Raw genomic sequence first — 16,433 nt, 5'->3', positions numbered from 1 at the left:
ATAATTGGAAAATGAACCCGTATGAATTAAATTGGCACATCTATCGAAATAATAGGGATTCGTGTTAGTAACACATGTTCTCCTTTGAACTTTCCATTCAAAATGTTCGACAATGTTTTTTATCAATTTTTTAATGACTAATCGCGTGCCGTTGCACAGCCGTGGTGGGTTCGAATTATGAAGCAACATAACGGGAGATCCAACATTTTGTTGTAAATGGTGCGGTGGCACGCCTGAAAAATCCAATGAGTTCAAAAACTCTGCTGGATAATTTACAGCTTCGTTGGTTTCAAAAATTGTATCGATAGATGTGAATGACACCAAGTCCCCTGGCAAAACCTGTTGTATGTTGAAATTCGAATCGTAGACGGTCAGATTTTTTGCTTCCAAAATTGCTCTTTCTGACAGCCACTCATGATTCAAGCATTGTGTGTTTATCGGGAAATGCCTGATCAATATAACGATTGTGCGGATATCAGTCTGCAATGCTATTTTTCGTGTGGTTCATCATCATTTCAAGAACATGATTATAACCCCACCCAACATTACTTTGTCATCGCCGATATCTAACAGTTGTTAGGCCCTAAACTTTAGTAAGAGGAGAAAGCTTATTGAACCTTTTAATTTAACGACTATAACAAAGTATTTATTTTGTGACTAAACAATCTATATAAACAATACTGACGGTCGCCAAGGGACAGTGAGGCAAATTAAATTCGTGATGGTAGCGACGAAATTTTATGAAAGACAAGCTGTGTATTTTCCATGGAAATCCTCAAATAGTTATTTATAAATTTAGCACTGAAATGTTAATGAACACAGTAGTGATGGGCAAAGTCGATCATTTTAGTGATTCAATCATTTTGACTCGAGTCACATAAGTGATTCAATCAATTGATTCAATCACTATGATCGAAAAGACTCAAATGAATCAAGATCGAAAAGACTCAATCAATGGATGTAATTGAATAATCGAATAAATATTGCCTCATCTGCGAAGAGCATTGGTAACGCTGATTGCTATCCATATTATCATTTCATATACTATTTTGATTGTGAATTCCTAGATAAGTAAATTAGATTGCAAAAATGAAGGAAGTAGTGTCATGAAAATATTTGAGAAGGCAAAACTGCCACAGTTTCTTAACACTTATAAAATAATTTCTAACTATAGTTGATCAAAATATAACAAAAAATACACCACACACTATGCATGAATCTGATCTGCAGGATAATTTTATGAACGGCACAATAAAATGTAACCAGCTTTAACTTCTACTTCTTAACGTTCTCCTGCAGGAGTCATCTTAATATTTTCCTTTTACGTGTATTGGTGTTATTAATACTGATAACTGCTGGAAAACATTTAAGAAAAAGATTACACAAGTATTCAGTTCTTCATAACATAGTATTTAATTTTCTCACAACTATTTCTGCCCTGAGGAAAATAGATCAAGCATCGATCGTTCCAAATTTTGAAACAAACCGGAAACCGAGATTGATATGAAACCGGAAGTCGGAGTGATTGATGATCGACTTGTTTAACGAAATGAATCATGAGTCATTTGCGTCATTTGATTCACCTAGTGATTCAATCTTTTTGATCGAATCGTTCATGATCGACCCATCACTAGAACACAGTGATCGATTGAGGGTTGCCAAGCCAAAAAAGTTGTTAGAGCGATGATAAATTTAAAAACACCGTAATAATTCGTAACCTCACATCGACTGGTGGCGCCGCGCCGCGGACGGCTTCAGCGACGGTATGACGGCGAAGAGTGGAGTCTACCATCCTGTACTCTTAATATTATTAAAATTGACAGGATGAAAGTTTCGTAAGATTTTAATTTCCAATTGAAGATAAATACGGCCAGCTAAGACGTAAATCATTGCAGTGACCGATGAGCATTAATATTAATTATACGTGTTATGACGGATAAAGAATATAATAACGTGGTAAATGATCGCATCACATGTGGGTAAAAATGCGTTATACTAACTTTAAATGATTTAAATAATTAATCTTAAATAAATCAATGAACTTCACATCACATAGATAGTTACAATAAATTTTTACAGGCTATATTAGAGGATCCAACGAGGTTAGAGTCACTTCTGGCGTCCCTCAGGGTAGTGTCATAGGCCCACTCTTATTCCTTATTTATATGAACGAAATTAATGAAATAATACACAGTAAAGTACGATTATTTGCAGACGACGCTGTAATTCACAGAGAAATCCGTTCCAGTAACTAGGTTGGGACAAGATCTCAATTTCCTCCCATCCTGACTTTTCCTGACTTTTTCCTGTCCAAAATCTTGATATATCCTGACTTTTTCTAGCGTTCGCCATAAGTTTTAACGCATGAAGAAAGATGTCATAAGAGGTCATATACAAGGAAATAGCTCAAAATATGCAACACTTCAGTATTTTTTAATTGTAATATCAGAAAAACTTACAAGAAATGTTACTACTGTACAGTACTACACGTTAGGTACTTTGGTACTTTCCAAACAAAATATGGCCACTGTGGACTAGCAATCATTGTGACTTAATCATTAGTCAAAACAGTAAAAAAAACAAGGTGAACAAAACAATCACAATTTACTTATTTTAAGTACACTTCACACATAATAATAGTTCTTTCATAGTGACTTTCCAAACAAAAAATGGCCACTGTGGACTAGCAATCACTGTGACTTAATCATTAGTCAAAACAGTAAAAAAAAAACAAGGTGAACAAAAAAATCACTATTTCCTTATTTTAAGTACACTTCACAAATTATCATAGTTCTTTCATAGTGACTTTCCAAACAAAATATGGCCACCGTGGACTAGCAATCATTGTGACTTAATCATTAGTCAAAACCGTAAAAAACAAGGTGAACAAAACAATCACAATTTACTTATTTTAAGTACACTTCACACATAATAATAGTTCTTTCATAGTGACTTTCCAAACAAAAAATGGCCACTGTGGACTAGCAATCACTGTGACTTAATCATTAGTCAAAACAGTAAAAAAAACAAGGTGAACAAAAAAATCACTATTTCCTCATTTTAAGTACACTTCACAAATTATCATAGTTCTTTCATATTGACTTTCCAAACAAAATATGGCCACTTTGGACTAGCAATCACTGTGACTTAATCATTAGTCAAAACAGTAAAAAAAACTTGGTGAACAAAAAAATCACTATTAATTTAAAGTGCACTTCACAAATTGTCTAAGTTAGAAACTCCATTGTTAAGTTAGAAAGTACCAGTCAACTTTTTTATTTCTTCATCAATGGCATCAGCCTCCTTCTGGCTTGATGCTAACACTTTCATCTTTTTGGCTTGAAGCTCCTTAACTTCAGTTCCAATCATCTTCTCATGGGTCCTTTTTTTTTCGACCTCAGCGTCCTCAGATCGGCGCTGCTTCTTTGCTTCTTCATACTCGGAGCGCGCGTGCCGAAATCTGTTGATCATTTCAGCAGATATTTTTATGTTTTCTACGCCACCAGCAGCGTTGACTGAGTCGTACACTTGGCGCTGAGCCACCAAAGACATATCTAATTGGTTCTCTACTATTATCTCCTTATTGATGGAGAAGCCACGCTCGATGAAAGCTTGGCCATGGCTTATGATCAGAGCCATTTTAATCACTTTCACTAAACCATCTGAGCACTTATAACGATCCCAGATACCTCTCCAGAAATGATCTAGTCTCTGCCTCTGACGATCATATTCTTGACAGGCGTTAGCAAATACTTGTTTGTCACAGAGCACCTTAAAGTCAGACAAAATAGTGTCGCACTCACTTGCAGGAAGCCAATTGCGGCTGTGCAGTTGTTCCAAGAAGCCGTTCAGTCGAGTAGAAACGGCAGTTTTGGAATGTGAAATCAGTTCTGGGTCACAAAAAGTTATGGCTCTGCAGAGTTTGTAATTCAAGGGAGCCTTTTCAAGAATTTTACTAACCATAGCCTTCAGCAGGAGCACACACTCCTCCTTGAACTTCAGCATTTCTGGAGTAGATACTTGTACTTTTTTGAGAGCGTCCTTTACAGAAAAACTAAAATTGAAGTTCTTCACAGGAATCAGATTGTCTTCATTGGTAATGTCAACTTTACATACATCTGACTTTCGATTTACATAATCATTCTTGACAAAATGTCTAAGCAGGTTCGACACTAAGTTCGACAGGTCCGTGTGCAAGAACGGCGCCATTGGGTCATTGGTTTGATAAGTAGTCAAGAATGGCTCAACAAGTCTTGCAACATATGAGAAGAAGGCTAACTTAGGCCCCAACATCTTATCTTCAACAGCTTTTGCAACATACAAGAAGCCGGCAGATTTTATTTTATCCTCTTCAGGTCCAGTTCTCACTTTTTCAATAAAAGTTTTTACGTTTGGCAATATTTTGATGCAATTATCGGCACCAGGTGCATTATTCAACCACCTCACTGCACAATACTTATTTGGGAAAGTAGTAGAGCCTGTCCACTCTGTATACTTACTGCGACGGGCAGGCACATTCTTAAATATATTGTATAAGGCCCTGAGAAACATGACAATATTCCAGCCACACTTACTAACCCCCTCTTTGAAGGAATTATGAACTACGTGCAAACCACAGGACCCCATGAGCAGCAGCAGTGGCTCATCCTCACCAAACTCTGTTTTCATATAAATCTGGAGATCTTTCAGGAACTTGACATTAACATTCGGGCCATCCATGCCAACCATAAGCACATGAGACTGCACACTTCTAGGAATTGCTGTGCAGTATGCCGATATGAGATCAGTCGCCCTTGAGCGACCCAGGAACACTGAATCATAATATTTCGTCACCGTTTCATTTTGATCATCACACCAAAATTTAATGGCAAGATCCATTTGAGTCTTCTGGCTACACTTATTGAGACTCTCGTCAAATAAAACTACCACAAAATCCAGTTTGGTTAACTTAGATGTGATAACATCATGGAAATGTGGGGCTAAACCATGTACAAGTGAATAGGCGATTTTGTTCCGACCCAATTCCATTTTTGCAGCAATCATACTATCTGGGAACATTGTGGGAAATAACTGCACTGCCTTGCCCCCAGAAGACAAAGAAGTATGGCTCGTTACACAATAGATACACCACAAAATCTCAGCTTTGGTAGTATCTTGCTTCATTAACCAGGTGTTAAGACCTTGCAAACCAGCAGTCTTCGGGACGGCGATAACTTCGTTGGTACATCGCGCACATGGGCATGAACATGTGCAGGCAGGTGAAGCTGGTGTGGGGTCATCGGGATCGTCCCGAGGGTCTTCTGCAGTCCCACCCGATGCTGAGGAACCAGGTGCCGCCGCCGTGGGGTTCACCGACGCGGATGTAGAGGTAGAGGGAGTTGCTGTAGTCACCTACAAAAATCAGGCTGGGGTAGAGAACCAGAAAACCCCGAAGATTTTACAAATAACTCACCATCACTTACCTTCTTAGCGGAAGGCAAACAAAATATCTTGATCCCGTAACAGCTCTTCTTGTTCTCGACGGCAGTATTGTGGTGGGTTGATGACAGGTGTTTAGTCAGGGCACCGCGACCCATGTTGCCGAGTTGATTCGTCTTGCAGCACACCGAGCAGTAGAAAGATGTTGGTTTTCCTTCTGGCAATCCATGCTTTAATGCAGTCGAAGTCTTTGGTGAGAAGCAGCTGAAATGAAGCTCCTTTGACCAATCCTCGTTCCAATACGTCTGCTTTCCCCCGACCATGACTAGAGACGAAATGGGCCTCAGCATTCGGGTCTGAAAATAATACAATCTCATTTTGAACTACAGCACCATTAAGTTTCAATGAATAGTCGAATGGAGTGGATAAAATAACACGACAGTGAGTTTGCTAATATTCGTGACAGCCTACCTTCAATGAAGAAAACGCAACCTCCGCTGCTCTCCAGGCACACCGACTCGTCCGGACTCGTCACCGTCGCACTGTTATTGTTGACCCGCCGCGGGCGTAGACCCGGGGAGCGCGTGGGATGGCGGGGGGTGTGGGGGGAAAGGCGCGGAAAAGGAGCGACCGTGGAGCCAAGGTTTAGAGCCTAAGGTTGCCTCACTCGCTTCTGCGCATGAGCCTACCAAGCCGCTACTATGTCACAGACGACCCAATGCAACTTTGCTATTGCATTGTCGTATGGTAGTACAGAATTCATTTAAGGTTCCTGAGACGCTGCGTCGCCATGCGTTCAACACAATGTAGTCAATATTTCCTGCGCTTTCTCCGTTAATGGTCTCAGTAGTCCACAAATGATAAAATGACTTTTTGTGGAAGAAGAGCGCGTTACACTGCCGTGTATGCCGGCCTCCCGCTATACAGTGGCGACGTGCTCAAACTGTCAGAAACGAAGAAAGCTGGACGAAACGTCTCATACTACACGTGGGCACTTGAATTTAGGAATCCTTTTATTTCATGGATATACAAATCGGCACCAACAACCTCTTAATACCCCTCACACGTTAAAAAAATATCGCTGAAAGTGAATCGGTCAAAATTAATATGTATATATACCAAAGAAGTGATGTACAAGATTTGCGATGCTCCTATCACATGTGATAAGCTAGATTTTTTTCCACTTTTGAGATAAATTACCTAACATACTTATTCGTGCAAAGACAATTATGTTTTTACATCATCAACCCGAAAGGCATGACCTCCACTGTATCCCCATTGTAAGAAATCATTCAACCTCATTTCTAGACGTGAGACTAAAAACTAGTTGTAATTTTATTATTTTGTACGCCATTAAATAATACAGAGCAATTTTCCAGGCAATGGCTGAGCAGAATAACCCATAACATGTGATAATTGAAGTTCAAAAATATTTTAGCGCATTAAAAATATTTCTCAGGCATCACGGGAAAGATCGTAAATCGCATGATAGAAACCTATATTTTTTATGGTAATTATTCCTTCACTCGAACAAGCTATAAATTGGTAGTCTTGCTAAACTTCTAAGGTAAATTAGGATAAACCGTTTCAATTTTTTTTCTTTTCACGTCATATGTACTTGCAACTGTATTGAATCAGAACCTCTTCCAAGTGAAGGATTCTTTTTACTTTTGAGATTTTAGCCTGGTTATCCGATCAAAAGTCATTAATTCAGGTATTGATACTTTGCTCCAGATTTATTGGTAATCTTCATTGCGTTCAGACTTTATACTTTTCTCTATTCTCAATTATCAACTAATTTTTCCAGAGCATGATAATGAACGACAAGACGCATGGTGAGAAAATAGCGTTTTGCAATGACATGGTCATCCTTAGTGAAAAGCATATGCATATATGTGTTTTAGTTTTATTTAGCTGATAGCATACCTGACGGGTGATCGAGAGGAGCTTTAAAAGTAGGCATATGAATTCAATTATAGTGCATCTGAATTAGCAATCGGTAATTTCAAAATTTATTTTATAATCAATGATCGTTATTTTTAAGTGACTCACATTGCTGAATGTTTTCTAGAAATTTTCTAAAAATGCTTTGACTCTTCTGAATTCTCTCTGAGCTCAATATTGAAGTTGGTTCCTTTTCAATAGTCTAAATTATTTGCTAAACGTTTGCCTAATTGGAACCGCTGCAGCAAGCGATGTAAAATTTCAACCCTTTTCACTTTTTGCACTCGTCACATGTTTATTTTATTTTTTGATTACTCCAAAGGATTTCATGCATGCATGCATGCATGAGAGGGTTAAGAGTGTCTAAAGGCCGTTTTACACGGTACACGGAATTGCGCAGTCTGACGTACGTGCGAAGGCGCAATCAAAATTGCGTCGTGTAAAGCGGTGAATTGCTAGAACACATGCGAGAACCTTGCCATGCAGCGGCAGGCAGAGCGACGCCAGCACTCCTTGCTTCGGCGGTGAAGGCGGCAGCCCAGTTCGGCACGGGTTAGCACGAGGGGAAGGGAGGCGGTGAGACAGCGCGGCGCGGGCGTTCTCGGCTCATCTTGCGGCTGTCGCTTGCCGCCAGTGCGGCGTGCGGTGGCCGGCGGCACAGCAAAAGGCACACAATCCGATCCATCCTGACTCTTCGGGCGCTCATCCTGACGATTTCCTGATTTTCCTGACCAAAACTTTTTTTCCTGACTATTTCCTGACTTTCCTGACTTTCCTGACTTGTCCCAACCTAGCAGTAATGATAGGGCTGAACTAACGAACGATCTTCCTGCTATCAAAGCGTGGTGCGATACGTACGCATCGCTACACGCTTGGATAGCAGCAAGTGTCAGAATTACATTTGAAAAATACGTAGTAATGAATTTCTGGAAAAAATAACTCCCCCACATAATAGCCATATCATTCAGGGTACCCAATAAGAGACTATAGAATCCGTGAAATATCTAGGAGTTATACTCAATTATTATCTATCGTGGAATAGACATATTCGAGAAGTCATAGGTCACGCTAATCGTAAATTGAGCTTTGTTAAAAGAATACTAGGAAAATGCGACGACAAATGGGGAGAAATTGGCTACCTCTCCCAAGTTAAACCCCAGTTAGAATACGCTGCCAGTGTTTGGGATCCTCACGAAATAGGCTTAAAAACAGAGAGTGCGGGCAAAGAAGATCTGCCAGGTATATAAAAAGCCGATACGATAGTCTTGTAAGTATTACTGACCTCTTAGATAAACTCGGATGGGAATTTCTATCAGACCAATGGCTGAAAAAAACTAAATATATTACTTTAATTAAAGATCAGTATTTTCCTACGAAGTTATATATTATATGTAAGAAATATCTTACGAATGCCAACATACTACAGAAGATCAGATCATATAAATAAATAAGAGAGATAGACTGTAGAACAGATATATTCAGATTGTCGGTTCTTCCATGATCAATGAGAGACTATAACGGCAGCGTTAGAACTCACAAATAGATTGGATGATTTGTTGTGCAGCCTCCTGACTTATGTATTCCTTAATGTATGTTTCTGAATTTTCTTATTATTTACAACAGCATGTTTTTTGTGTTCTAGCTTAATGGCAGACTACCTTAATAAGTGGTTGAAAGTATTGCCTTTGTATGAATTTGGTAGACTATTTGTTAGTATGCGTATCGCTGTGGTGTTTATGTGGGAATCGTATTGCATATGCTGCATGCTGGTCATTGATCACCACCTCCCAAACACCCTAAGGGTGACTCGCAGGATATTATGTAGATATTTTTAGCGAAAAAATGTTATGCAGAGTATGAAGTGGTATTACGAGAAGCGAGAGAAAAAGTAAGTGTGGAATATGCCACGCACAAACACGTAGACAGGAGAGGGGCTTCAGACCCCCCAATTCATCTCCCTTGTGGCGATTACCCGCGATATTTCTGCTGAGGAGACCACTAGTATATAGGCATCTATCCTCTGGCACTCCATTTTTCTATGCAGTTAAATTACATTATATTTGACAATAACCAACGGTGAATATAACTTCAGCTTTATGCAAACGAAATATACAGCTGATTTTGTTTATTTCTTGACGTGAACTCATATTCCCGCTGAAAGACTCAAGTTATAACGTAAATGAATAATAAGACTTCAACTCAGATCGACTGATTCTTCATTTAAAAAACATCACATAAGACGGCATTGTTGCTGAGTGTACATAAATATATATTCTTGTTCGCCAACCAACGAGAAAAAAACATCAACAGCACCGATACAGAAGTAAACATAGAGCATAACTGAAAATTACAAATAACAATATGAAATGTATGGTGTTCAGATGCGTGCGAAAAGACAACAAAACACCAATTTAGGCAATCCACGTACAACCCAAGCTTTCCCACCCCAAAGGCAAATTCCTGGTAACGTGCATGCAGCTGCGTGAAAGGCTTTGAAATTAACAGTAATTGCCATGGGAAAAGATTACCCGAGGCCTCAGCAGTCCACCCGAAATGGCAACGCAGGGGAATATGAGATACTGCCGGTGATAAACCCGAGCTTTGCTGTTTCTACGACATATTTCTACTCCGCCGCGTGAGCGGCGATGATATTCATATTCATTTCCGAGGAAAAACATTCGCTGGTCGAGGATTCGAACCGCGGACGACTGGACGAAATGTTGACCGGCAAAAGTCTGTCCGGTAATTTATTATTTTACCAGTTGATGAAATGAAAATACACCACCTTGGTAACTTTTCACTGGAAAATTATTTATTGGTACGACGCGTTTCGACGCTGAGGCGTCATACTCGAGTACACTGTTTATAATATCGACAATCCAATATATACCCAAATTCTGGCGGGGGGGGGGAGGGAGAAGGGTTATACAGAGGGGGGAAATTTGGGGAGGAGTGGGAGGGTTGGTGAGGGGGGTAAGAGGCAGGTAAGGTTCCTCGGCCGGTGGAAAGGGTCGGTTTGGAGAGGGGTAAATTGTGAAGGTTAAGTGCAGTGGTAATGAGAGGTGAGTTTCTCAGGAAGACGATGTCATTAAGGACATGTCCCAAACTCAAATTTATTTTAATCTCCAACTCTTCCAGGACGTCCATCTTCCTCCTCTTCTTGACTTTGTGTAAAATGTCCGGTTCGAAGTCACTGTGATGTCCCTCTTCCCAAAGGTGCTTTGCAAAGTGGGATTGCTGTAAATTCCCCGTGCGTAAACACCTTTTGTGCTCTTCAGTTCCGGTCCGGAACGCCCTACCCGTCTGCCCCACATACACTGTACCCACACACATCCCCCCCCCCCTGTACAACCCTTCTCCCTTCCCCCCTGCCAGAATTTGGGTATATATTGGATTGTCGATATTATAAACAGTGTACTTGAGAATGACGCCTCAGCGTCGAAACGCGTCGTACCAATAAATAATTTTCCAGTGAAAAGTTACCAAGGTTGTGCATTTTCATTTCAACATGGATTTTCACAAAGTAAAAGCCGAATCAATTGAATTTACCAGTTGATATTTAATTGGCTTCACTCTTTCATAATTTGCGCTCACATTAAATTTTGATTCCCTTAATGGTTACATCACATTTATACATTTTTAATGTTAAGAAATTCAGGTATCTTAAGTGATTTTATGAAAAAGAGATATAGAAATTTTGCACAACTTTGTGGATAGTTGCCATCTCTATTTTTCATTACATAAGGATGTCATTCCACTACATCTCGTCTGCCTCAGTTAATTTAATCCAAAGTGATGTTCAAATAACGCGACGTAACTTTCATATCGCCCAAGGATAGGAGTCTTCATCTTATTTCATACAAGGGCCAAAAATCAATTTCACATCGTTCGGATGGCCACAGTGCTCCAAGTCATTATATAACCACATCAATGAAATAAGAAAACATATCTATAAGTTCAAAGTGAAATAATCTTTACTGATTAAAAAGTTCAATCAATCAATGCGATTTTTGACATTGTTTATTTTTGACGAGTGTGTTGATATATATTTAATATTGTGTGGCCCGATACAATATTTTCTTTAGCCTCGAGGGCTGGACAAAAGTCGCTGTCGTCTTAAATATTAATAAATTAATGATTTTTTTGCGATTTGTGTATATTTAAATATGCAATGAAACTTATTTAGGATAATGCAGTCCACAATATTGTTAAGGAGGCCGATAACAATGAAAAATAGGTGAAATTGTTGCGGGCGACATAGTTGCCAGGTGCCCTCCAAATTTTGCAACGGGACATCCGGGGAATAATGGAATTTCTTCTACTATTAACAATGTTAAAGCTATCAAACATCTGCGCATAATGGAAATGATTTGTTTAAATTGGTATTAAGTCATTAAAACCTTGACATTTTGCGGCGGGCCGCGGGTTGAATACCCTTGCCCGAGGATATGTAGATGTAAAAGTGATATTTTTGATATGAAATCGAAACGTTTTGGATATAATGCTCCTTGCGATAAGGGAGGAGGCAGGCAGTCCCCCGCCCTCCACCCCGACATGAGATCAAATGTACGTCACCATTGAGCCGGAATCAAAGATCGCCCAGTCTCCCTTCGCGGAGGAGCTGGCAGATAAGGAGAGAGTGACAATCAACGATAAGCAGACTCGGGGATAGACTTGTGTAGAGTAAGTGCCCAAGCACCGCGGCGGTCACAGCTAGGGAGCGATTGGCCGGCTGGACAAGGCGCGAGACCGGACGAACGGCTGACCGCACAAACCACACGACCAAGAGGGCGGGAACAAGCGACCGGAAGGCCAAGAAACTGATAGAACGTGAGTGAAGCAACCTTTTCCGTTCCTCGAAGAAACTAACAAATTATACGCAACCCCAAAGCCTGAGACTTAATACCCCACACTCTAGATCGTGAGTGAGGCACGTCCTATTCCTAATCAAGCGACAAAGCGACATATTTTGGGTTTACTGCCACGTCGATGCGCTCCACTAGGAAACAAGACACCAACAATCTAATATATAAAATTCTCGTGTCACGCTTTATTGTTTCCAACTCCTCCGTAACGACTGGACCAATTCCTATGAAATTTGGTGTGTGTGTTCAGTGGGACTGAGAATGGATATTTAGATGTAAAATTTTATATGTTGTAAACTTTTTTTCATTCTTCTCCAGGGCCCGTGAGACTCTGAAATGGGCCCTGAGTCATTTCCATACGAAATACATGTAAAGTTCGTTTTTAATGACTGCAGACCTTTTTTATTTAGCACATTTAAATTAGTGATAATGGTCACATTCAGTTGAGATACATACCATTGGAAAGAAAAAGAAATGCACATTCTTATTCTTGCAATCGAATATCGTTTTTCACGTTATTTACGGTGAATTTAGAAAAAAAACACCCAAAAAAGCTGAAATGTTAGCATTATTGGTCTACTGTCCCCTTGACGACCGTGAGTATTGTTGATGTAGTTTGACATCTCTTCTATCGATAGAGTGTGCGACGCCAGCGAAGCTGTAAATTATCTAACAGAGTTTTTTAACTCATTGGATTTGCCAGGCATGTCATCGCACCATTTACCACTGAAAATTGGATCTCCGGTTATTTTATTGCTTCGTAATTTGAATTCACCACGGCTATGCAATGGCACGCGATTAGTCATTTAAAAAATAATGAAAAACGTTGTCAAAGGCAGCATTTTGAATGACAAGTTCCAAGGAGAAGATGCATTACTACCTCGAATGCCTATTATTCCGATAGATGTGCCAATTGAATTCAAACGGGTTCATTTTCCAATTATAATGCCATTCGCAATGACAGTCAATAAGTCTCAAGGTCAAACAATGTATGTTTGCGGCTTAGATTTTGGGTTCACCGTGTTTTTCACACGGAAAATTATACATGGCATACTCTCACGCGGGTAAACCATCCAGTTTGTTTGTGCTGGCTAACGATGGACTCACTAAAAATATCGTACATTTTATTGCACTGAGAGACTGATAATGTTTATATTTCTATTCGTCATAATTTGTTTGAGAGATCTAATTCGAAATTAATTGATTAAGATAGTAAAAGTACAATGCATTCAAAACATGAATGTTTAGTGTTTTGTTATTTTTACAGGTCGTCATCGTTCACAGCGCTCCATTCCTCTTTAAGTCATATACTACTTCCCCACACACTTGCAATAAATCAGTTATTTTTTATTTGACCACCAAAATATTCACTAGAAATAATTTATATGGCAAAACAACGTTTGCCGGGTCAGCTAGCTAAAAAATACATTTTATGGATAAGTGTTTTAATATGGATATCTCTCTTGCCCCAGCTAAAAATACTAATTTAGTCACGTATGTACCTAAAAAATATTAATTTACTTCTTACTTATATGCTGCACGTTGCGCTAACTTCCAAAAAGCGTCCTCTTTCACAAATTTATTCCAAGAATCTATTCTGGCGCAGGGGGTAAGTTTTATCCATTTCCATCTATATCACGAGGTATATAGGTACTTCGCTTCAGAAAAAAATTAATCTAACATCGAATAAACGCCACGATGGTGTGCCCTAAGCATTAAAATTTATGTAGAACCATTGTTATCTATTAACAATACCGAAGACGATACATAGTTTGTAGTAGTACAGAACTTCATGCTTTTCCACTGCTCCTACGAGCTTCATGTTGAGTTCTTGGTCACTCATTTTGAGATTGACACTATATGGCCGTCAAAACACTAAGTGATCTCTTGCAACTGCAGTTACAACGCAATTGCAACCAGGGATCCGCGTTTGTATGAGACGTTTCTGATTGGTTTGAAACCGTTAAAAAAACAAGTCACATCGTGTGCGCCTCCCGACTCCAATACAATGTCGAGGTCAAAAAACAGTTGTGCGGTCAATTGGTTAGTCACTGTAGTTGCAGAACAGTCGCACCATGTGAGCTGGACCTTGAAGTGGATAAACGATAATTCACGCATACGCAACAATTCGGGAAAAATGAGTCTGCTTCAAATATCTTGGAGTAGAGAGAAAAAAAGGACATAGCAGATGTGGTCATAGTTGTGATAACACTCGTATGCGCCAGATGAAGTTACACATTGTTTTGGGTCAGTCAGTGAGGACAACTTCCGCCCATAAAAGAACCAATTTTTTGGAGGAAATGGCATCCATTGCAGGGGAGAAGTAAGGTCTTTTTTAAGCAGAAGGCAGTGCCTGGGTATTATGCAATATCTTTCCGCAAAAAAGCGTCTGCTTAGAAAAGTGGCTTTTTAGATATTCTCCCATGATATTTAAGCATTTTTTGTTGAGATGCTGAAACAATACATTGGGAGCATGCGAGATTGTTATCACATCTATGAAAAAAAACTTGCATTGAAGAGCCACATTACAGAGTACCGCAATTTCCATTTTTCAAGGAATAGGGTAGTTTCATTCATCAAAGAAAAAGAAAGGCATTGATTGCGATTCGTTACCCACCATTAATGTATTCATAATATACAAATTATATGGTTTTAGAAATTTCAGTTTAAACGAATGGTAATGGTGGTAATGGTCAATTTTAACCGCATTTGGAAAAGGCCAGTTTGGCGCCCATGCGATGCCACTCCACCTGACGTCACAGGGACCTAGTTTCTATACGAGTAGATAGGAGTTTTACATCGTCTGAGATTACCAATGCCTGCATGAGGCGCAGAGCTCAGGGAAACATCTCTTAATAATCAAAAATTAAAACTGCCTATGGTCGGAAAGTTTCCTTCGCTTGATAAGGTATTAATAATCCTTATTTAAGCCAAGCGCTACCTGCTAGCAGCCTGCATCTCAGCGGCGCACACATCCTCGCCCTAAGGTCAACTCACTTTGCGGCAGCGGGAACCAGAAATACGTCACACGGATTTTTCCCAGCGTTCATACTTAGCCGTCGCGTTTTCATGCGCTTGAAAATTTTCACTTTTCATTTGATCGCAAAAAATAGATATCGCCATTTAAAAATCTAAAAGTGTGAAATTCGTACTCCAGGATTAATAATCTTTTGATTTAGGCAATAAAAAATAATAGGAAACCACCCTATTGCGGAGGGTCGACCACTTACCCCTGCTCCCACTCTAAATCCGCCCCTGGTCTATCGAATAAATTCCTGGGGGAAAACTCTCATTCTCCTATTGGGGCATTGGGTTTGTGCGATTTCCAGAGAAAAAATGTAGTTGTATTCTGTCTAAAGACCGTTCTATAAGGGGCTGGCACTTGCACAACCTGACGTGCGTACGAAGGCGCAGTCCAAATTGTGTCCTATGAAGCCAGGGGCGGTGTGGCCAGGTCGGCTGATCGACGATCTACGAGGGCCTCGAGCTTAGGGGTCCCCCAAAACTCTCGCGTCTATCGTGAAACGTGTATGAAAGGTGTAATTAAGAAAGCTTCAGATTACTTGAACCAAAGTTTGTTTTGTAATTATAAAATTCCGATTTTTCATTAATCTCTAATTAGATTTTCTTTTTTCTCTTGTCGTGACCTCTTTTAATTAATGATCAAAAAATCCTGGAGTATATAATAAGTCATATAATGCAAAAAAAAGTTTGCCAACGTTTCGGTTTATTTTAAAACCTTCACCAGGGCTATGAATGAAAAAATGAGAGTACAACAAAATGCAATAATATACAAAATTGATGCATAAATAAAGGTTGAAAAAACAGTTTTTTTACAATAGTATAATAAAAAAATGAGAAGGGAATACACAAAATTTTTGACATTAATTAATGATCAAAACGTTTTTTTGCATTATAAGACCTATACTCCAGGAATTTTTGATCATTTATCTCTAATCTTTAATTTTAGTAATCTCTCAATTTCATTTAACTCTAGTTTAGTCTAACTTTTATCTAGTTTTTAAGAGCACGAATATCGTCAAAATCCATTTCCGGGCATGTAATTTCCTAAAACTTTTCGGGGGAGGGCCCCCGTTCAGCCCAGACTGACCCAGAGTAAAGTGATGAATTGCTGGGACGCATGCGTGAATGCATGGACGTGAAAAGGCAAAAGAGACCCTGTTCTTTCGTCCGTGCATTCGCGAA

The 16,433-nt window shown here is 39.5% G+C and overlaps 2 protein-coding genes across 3 annotated transcripts in view; one reads left to right on the top strand and one right to left on the bottom strand.

The window, feature by feature from the left end:
• Positions 1-3,206: 3,206 nt before the first annotated feature.
• On the bottom strand, positions 3,207-8,152 carry LOC124163685. Of its 2 annotated transcripts, XM_046540747.1 has the most exons (3): positions 5,890-8,152; positions 5,463-5,774; positions 3,207-5,391 (listed from the first exon to the last, which is right to left on the bottom strand). In XM_046540747.1, exons 2-3 carry the CDS (start codon positions 5,766-5,768, stop codon positions 3,253-3,255), a joined length of 2,445 nt encoding a protein of 814 aa, XP_046396703.1. In that variant the 5' UTR covers positions 5,769-5,774; positions 5,890-8,152; the 3' UTR covers positions 3,207-3,252. The 2 variants fall into 2 exon arrangements, with proteins under 2 accessions (XP_046396703.1, XP_046396702.1); XM_046540746.1 differs by having other exon boundaries at positions 5,463-8,152.
• Positions 8,153-11,978: 3,826 nt separating this feature from the next.
• The window catches only part of LOC124163546 (cytochrome b5-related protein-like), a 65,447-nt gene continuing 60,992 nt past the window's right edge, over positions 11,979-16,433 (top strand). The window contains exon 1 of the mRNA XM_046540518.1: positions 11,979-12,192. The gene's annotated coding sequence lies outside the window, so the exon portion shown is untranslated. The remainder of the gene's footprint in view (positions 12,193-16,433) is intronic.

The sequence above is a fragment of the Ischnura elegans genome, chromosome 8 (assembly GCF_921293095.1).
Source record: "Ischnura elegans chromosome 8, ioIscEleg1.1, whole genome shotgun sequence".
Classification (NCBI taxonomy): Eukaryota; Metazoa; Arthropoda; class Insecta; order Odonata; family Coenagrionidae; genus Ischnura; species Ischnura elegans.
This window is presented reverse-complemented; position numbering and strand designations above follow the sequence as displayed.

Excerpts from the sequence above, each read along its gene's own strand:
- LOC124163685 (XM_046540746.1), bottom strand. The coding sequence starts at position 5,795 with ATGAGATTGTATTATTTTCAGACCCGAATGCTGAGGCCCATTTCGTCT. Across the intron at positions 5,392-5,462 it reads GTTTGCCTTCCGCTAAGAAG|GTGACTACAGCAACTCCCTC; the intron begins GTAAGTGATGGT and ends TGATTTTTGTAG.